Raw genomic sequence first — 6,476 nt, forward strand, 5'->3', positions numbered from 1 at the left:
GGAGCGGGAGCCGGAGCCCCCCCGTTCCCGGGCTAACCAGCCGGGTCCCTCCTCTGCCGTTGTGCTGCGGGGCGGGGGTCACACAGAGCCGGGAGCCCCATTGCGTCAGCCCACCGGCTCCCCGCCCCGCCGCGCCGAGGGAAACTGAGGCACCGCCCGGTGTTCCTACAGGGCGGCGGGACCCACACGCAGCCGATCCAGGGGGATCAAATCCCCACCCCTTGGTCCCCCCAGCCGCAGGGCGCAGCGTGGGGGTGGCTGGCGCCAGGACCAGCCTGCTGCCCGCCCCCTGCCCTGGGCAGAGGGGAAGAAGGACCAGGCGGGTGGCGACCCCAGGCTGCCCCACACCTGCCCAGGGCTCTGGCCTTGGGATGCCCCCTCCCCCCAGGCGGGGAGCCCAGAGCAGGGTGGGGGGCTCTCCTGGCTCTGGGCTGCTAGGCCTTTAAGAGCAGCTCCAGATAAAAGGCCCTGGGCAGGGGAGGTGCCTATGTTGAGAGATGGCTGCAGCTGTGGGGGTGAGTTGCAGTCTGGGTACCTGGCTGCTCTGAGCCTTGCCTGGGAGCTCGGGGGAGCCGGGACCCGGCTCTGCAAGGCCCCTTGGCCTGCCCTGTGGTGGTGGGGGGTTAGTGCCTGTGGGGAGCTGGGGTCCTCTGGGCTCTTGCCCCCTGCACCCATTGCTGGGGGGGGGTCCCAGCGGCTGCAGTGGTGTGTTCCCCAGGGCTGGGCCAGCCCTGGGTTCAGTAGACTTGGAGGCTGCAGGTCCCAGACAGCTGTGGGCAGGGTGAGGGTGCCGGGGGACCAGCTTGGCGCAGTCAGCACTGGGCAGGTCCTGGGCCTGTACCTGCACTGCTGGGGCAGTGGAGGGAGGGGGCTGCACTGGCCAGGGGCAGGCGCTGAAGCTGGGGAGCAGCCAGCCCCCTCCCTTGCACAGCCCCCTGCGCCCCATGGTGCAGCCCGTGCATGAGAGGTGGCTGCTGGCATCGCTGCAAGCTGAGACTGGGGCGGTTGCCTAGGAGGCATTCAGGGGCTGGCCAGCGGGTTAGCAGCATCCCCAGCTGGTTTGTCTCGGGGTGGTGCCTCCCTGCACGTGGCTGGTGAAAGAGGGAGGCCTGCTCCTGGGGGGCTGCAGAGCAGAGTGCCGGGACCTGCAGGCTGGGGCCAGCTCCTGCCTGTGGCTGCCATGAGGTGCCCTGGGCAGGGAGTCCCCTGCAGCCCTGTTCATCTCTGGCATGGGGCAGGGTGCAGGGGAGGCTGGCTGGGTTACTCCCAGGGCTCTGCTCACCCCCCTGGGGTCCTCTGGAAAGCAGCCAGCCCCAGACTCAGTGCTTGTGTCCTGCCATGCGCCTGATGCTGGTGTGTGGCGGGGGCACCCCACAGAGGCGAGAGGAGCAGAGGCGGCGGAGGGCCCCGAGGGAGGCGCTGGCTCCTGCGGTGTTTGACAAACACCCCCTGCAGAACAGGTACCGCTGGGGGTTGGGCAGGGCTGGGGGGCTGCACTGCCCGGGGGAAGCACCTGGCCCCCTTGTGCCAGCTGCTCCTGCCTGGGGAGGGATGCTGGGGCCTGCAGCTCCCCCAGCGCGTGGGGCAGGGTATGGGCCCTGCAGCTCCAGGTTGCTGTTCCCTGTGTGCTGTGGTGAAACGCCCCCAGTGCCAGGCTGGTGAGATGCCCTGGGTGTGCCTGGCCGCACAAGAGCAGCTCTGAGTGCTGGGTGGGAACCCCCTGGGATGTCCCCCACTGCAGGGAAGTGCTACCTGGGGTCACCCAGTCCCTCCCCCAGGCCCAGCAGCCCCTCCCCAGCACCTCCTGGAGATCCCAGCCTGTGGCACAGCAGAGAGGCCACTGAGGGGTGCCCAGTAATGCTGGTGGGGAATGCACCCCTCCACTGCAGGGGTGCCACCAGCGAGCCCTTCCCAGCCGCACGCCAGCTGCCAGCCCAGCCCAGCTGGCCCTTATGACATGGGGGGGAGGGGGCAGATGGCCCTGGCAGGGCAATGGGCTTAGGTACCTCAGCAGGGAGCTGGGCTGGATAGTCCCACGGGGCAGGTGGTGGCAGGGGCTGGCTGGGAGCTGCGGGGTTAGGGGGAGCTGGCAGTGGGGGAGGCCTGGCTGGGAGCCAGGAGGTCGGGGGGGTGGCTGTGGGGGTTGTTGGGGGCAACAGGGCTGGCTGGGAGCTGGGGGGCTGTCTGTGGGGGTTGGTGGGGACGACAGGGGTGTCTGTGGGGGCTCGGGGTGCCTGCTGCTGCTGTCTGTGGCAGGGGGGCCGATGGCACTAACCCCACCTGCTCTCCCAGGTGGGCTCTGTGGTTCTTCAAAAACGACAAGAGCCGGACGTGGCAGGAGAACCTGCACCTGGTCACCAAGTTCAGCACCGTGGAGGATTTCTGGGCGTGAGTCACCCCGCCCCCACTCTGGGGCGCGGAGCTGCTGGGGCTCCCCACTCCCCTACCCCGGGCCCGGCGCTGCTGGGGGCCACTGGGGCTCCCCCATCAAGGGGCCCAGCTGTCTCCTGTGAGTGCCCACCTGCTGGCTGCGGGCATGTGCTCCTGCTCCAGCCTCATCAGCACTGGCCCGTGGGTGCCAGGGCCCGGGCAGGCAGGGACTGGGCCCCAGGTGGCTGTGGTGCTTTGGGTGCTGTTCGCCCCACCGGGCCACCGGTGGTGCTGGGGAGGGGCCCTGGGGGTGGCTGGGCCCCGGGCCCCGTCCAGCCGCCGAGCTGCTCCTCTCTGCTGCTCCGTGCAGGCTGTACGGCCACATCCAGCTGGCCAGCAAGCTGACCTCCGGCTGCGACTACTCCCTCTTCAAGGTAGGGCTCTGCCCCTGTGGCACTGTCTGTCCAGGCAGCCAGGGCACATCCGGGCACCAAGGAGCCAGCTGGCACTGAGGCTGGGGAGTGCTTGGCTCTGCCCGTGGGGCGCAAGGAAAGCTGAGGGGCAAGACAGGCTGGCACTGGCTGGGGCGCTTGGGCGGCAGTGGGGAAAGGAGGGGCCTTTGGTGGCAGTGGGCATAGGGGGTTGGGGGGCAGGCTGGCACAGGCAGTGGGATTTGGGCCAGGCGGGCACAGGCAGAGGGCATGGGGGATTGGGGGCCAGGTGGGCACAGGAGAGGGCATGGGGGATTTGGGCTGGCACAGGGAGTGGGGGGCCGGGCTGACTGGCTGGCTGGGGTCGGTGCCCCTGACTCTGTGTCTGCCGGGCCAGGACGGCATCGAGCCCATGTGGGAGGACAACCGGAACAGGTGGGGCAGGCGCTGGCTGATCACTCTGGCCAAGCAGCAGAGGCACACGGAGCTGGACCGCTTCTGGCTGGAGACGGTGAGCGCAAGCAGCAGCCTGGGCGGGCTGGGGCCCCTCTGCACCAGAGCCTGGCTACTGGAGACGGCTTGGGGGGGCGGGACCCTGGTGCCTCAGGGCTCTGCAGCCCAGCTGGGCTCACCCCTGGACACAGCCGCAGCCTGGGCTGGGTGCTGGCCTGGCCCTGGCGCCCCTGACCCCCCCCCCCCCCCCCCCCGTGTGCAGCTGCTGTGCCTGATCGGCGAGACGTTCGGCCCCTACAGCGCGGAAGTCTGCGGCGCCGTCATCAACGTCCGGGCCAAGGGGGACAAGATTGCCATCTGGACCCGAGAGGCGGAGAACCAGGCGGGGGTCACCCACATTGGGTAACGGCGCTGGCGGCTCTGCTGGGGGGCTGGGCGTGGCCCCCCGCGGCCAGTGCTGGAGGGGTGATGGGACGCCAAGCACCACGCAGCAGGACCGGGCTGGCAGGACTCCCAGGGCCCGGCAGGGGGCTGGCTCCTACGGGAGGGTCTGGAGCTGGGATGCCCAGGGCCGTGGGGGGGCAGGACCCAAGAGCCCTTCTCTCCCCGCAGGCGGGTGTACAAGGAGCGGCTGGGGCTGTCCCCCAAGGTGGTGATCGGGTACCAGGCCCACGCGGACACAGCCACCAAGAGCGGCTCCCTCACCAAGAACAAGTTTGTGGTGTGAGTGGCAGGACTGCGGGGGTGGGGGGGGCGCTGCTGGCCCTGGGTCCCGAGCTGTCAATCCGCACAAGGCGTTGCTGCATCCCAACCCCGACTCTGTGTCTGTCTGGGGCTGGGGGGGGCCAGGGGCAGGGTGAGCCGGGGCTGGGCTGGGCTGGGCAGGGTGAGCCGGGGCTGGGCTGGGCTGTCCCTGGCTTGGAGGGTGCGGGGGCAGGTGCGTGTGGGCTCCAGCACTGCAGAGCCCTGGGCAGGTACCCAGAAGGGAGTCTGTGCCCGCCTGCCATAGAGAGTGGCCATTTCCCTTGTAATGGGGTTCAGGGGCCCCCAGTCTCTGCACCCCGGCCGCAGGTAGAACAGGGAGTTTGAGGCAACAGAGGCCCCGCTCAGCACAGAGGAGTCTGTCTGAGCCGGCTGCACTGTCATTCCAGCCCCTCCTGGGGAGAGGAGCCCGAGGGGCGCCCCTCTGGGGTGCAGCCGCCCCTCTGCCCAGGCTGGCTGCCTTCCCCCTCTCTCCCTCAGCTTCCAGCTGCCGCCTCCGATTCAAACCCCCCTCGGCTCCTCCCTGCTCTGTGTTCAGGGCAGAGGTGTTACCTGCCAGCCCAGGTTACAGCCCCAGGGTCGTCCTTAGCCCGGGAGCTGCTCTGCCTGTCACACGCACACCCCTGTCTGTGCAGTCCAACCCTCCTGCTGCCGCCCCGCCCGAGGCCTGGCACCAATGCTGGGGCTGGCCGTGCCGGAGCAAGCTGCCCCTCGCGCTCCCTCTCTGCCCCACTTCCCTGAGCAGCAGGCAGCTGTGGAGGCCTGGCCTGGTCTGCCAGAGGTGGTTCCTGCTGGGTGCCCCGGCCCTGGGCAGTGTGCACCCAGCTCTGCTCCTGCGGGGAGGAGCTCTGCAGGGGCAGCAGACCGAAGGCGGGTGCCTGGGGCGAGGGCCGTACCGCTCGCTCACGGCCCAGGAGGGAGCAGGGGATGGGCTGGCCCAGGCTCTGGAGTACTGACTGAGGGGCTGGGAGCTGCGTGGTCCACCCCCATGGGCCCTAGGGAGCCAGGTCTGTAGCGCCCCCGCCCCTGGGGGCGGCCGTGGGGAGGCTCTGCTCCGGGTTCATGCAGCCCTGGAGCTGGCCCTGCTGAGGTGTGCAGCCTGGCTGCCTGGCCTGGGTCTCTGGGTGACGAAGGGGTGGTGCAGGGGGCCTCGAGCCCCAGCCAGGCGCCTGGAGAACAGCAGAGCTCAGTCCCTGCCCTGGGGCTCTGAGGGGGCTCCCCCCAGGGCCTGGCTCAGCTGCCTGGAGCAGGGCTGGGCCCTTCTGGCCTTACTGCACCCCTGCTGGGCGCCCTGGGCCTGGCTCTGCCTGCAGGTGCCACCTGCCCCAGCTGGGGCACGCTGTGTGGGGGGAGGTGCTTTGCCCAGGGTTTTCTGCTACACGGCAGGGCCACAGCCAGGCCAACTCGCTCCAACCGTCTGCTGGGCAGCTGGCTGCAGCTGCCGGCCCTGCACCAGCCCCCACCCAGCAGTATGGCAGGGGCACTGGGGCTGCTGGGGGGCGGGCGGGCAGGGCCACCCCCAGGGAAGGCAGCCGGCGGGCGTGGAATGTTAGAGGGTCTCCTGGATGCTGCTGCGAGGGTCAAATCAGAGCCCAGTGCTGGGCCAGGCTGGCGCAGGGCTGCGCTTTTGCACCGGCTCAGGAAACCATTTGAATGCCCAGTGTGGCTGTTTGGCCCCAAATACTGTGCTGGGGCCATGTGAGGCGTCTCGTGAAAGCTGCCGATGCCCTGACCGTGTGCGTGCTACTCCCACGGCTGGGTCGTATATGCCGGTAGAGTTACAGCTTGTCGCTCTATCCAAACAGACCAGCAGTTGTGTAGCACTTGAGAGACAAACAAAATAAAACACAGAGGTCCAGACTTGTTTCGATGCCCTTTGAAGGGCTACGCGGCTGCGTTTTCGTTTGGCTAGAGTACAGAGTAGCAGGCCTCTCTGTCCCTACTCCGCTTTTAGCTCTGCGGCTGTGGCGGAAAAGGTTCCGGTGCTCAGCTCCCCAGTGGGAGGTGTGAGCTCAGCCCCAGCTGGGACATTGGGCTGAACCATCGGGTGGAAACCAGGTGCTCAGACACCGAATCCCCATCCCAGCTGCTTGGTACCTTTCAATGGATGCAGCCTAAAGGGGCCGTGCCCTGGGCTGAGACAAAGGAACAGGCCCAGCTCTGAAACATGAGCCTGTCTGCTGGGATTCACCCACTGGCCGTTTGCCACAACAGCCCACCGGAGCCAGGTCGGGGCGGCCGCTCGGGACCGTGGGAGGAAGAGGGGGCTTTGGCCCTGAACGAAGAACACGACAAGCGAGAACAAGGGTGTGGGTGTGGCAGCGTCTAGCTTGGACCCTCTGTCCGTCCTTGTGGCTCCTGGCAAGCGCGATGCTCCTGCCGGAGAAGCTGGAGCGATGCCAGGGCTGCGGGAAGCTGGGGCCCTGCTCTGGCTTTTGCTGGGTGATGGTACCTCCCCCA

General features: G+C 68.8%; 1 protein-coding gene across 1 annotated transcript; it reads left to right on the plus strand.

Moving 5' to 3' along the window:
- Positions 1 to 1,272: 1,272 nt before the first annotated feature.
- Positions 1,273 to 4,046, plus strand: EIF4E1B (eukaryotic translation initiation factor 4E family member 1B). The gene is made up of 6 exons (XM_075009360.1): positions 1,273 to 1,460; positions 2,293 to 2,388; positions 2,741 to 2,804; positions 3,199 to 3,312; positions 3,517 to 3,656; positions 3,867 to 4,046. The coding sequence occupies exons 1-6, from the start codon at positions 1,339 to 1,341 to the stop codon at positions 3,979 to 3,981; spliced, it is 651 nt and encodes a 216-aa protein (XP_074865461.1). The 5' UTR covers positions 1,273 to 1,338; the 3' UTR covers positions 3,982 to 4,046.
- Positions 4,047 to 6,476: the final 2,430 nt, after the last annotated feature.

Source organism: Carettochelys insculpta, chromosome 15 (assembly GCF_033958435.1).
Source record: "Carettochelys insculpta isolate YL-2023 chromosome 15, ASM3395843v1, whole genome shotgun sequence".
In the NCBI taxonomy this organism is placed as follows: Eukaryota; Metazoa; Chordata; order Testudines; family Carettochelyidae; genus Carettochelys; species Carettochelys insculpta.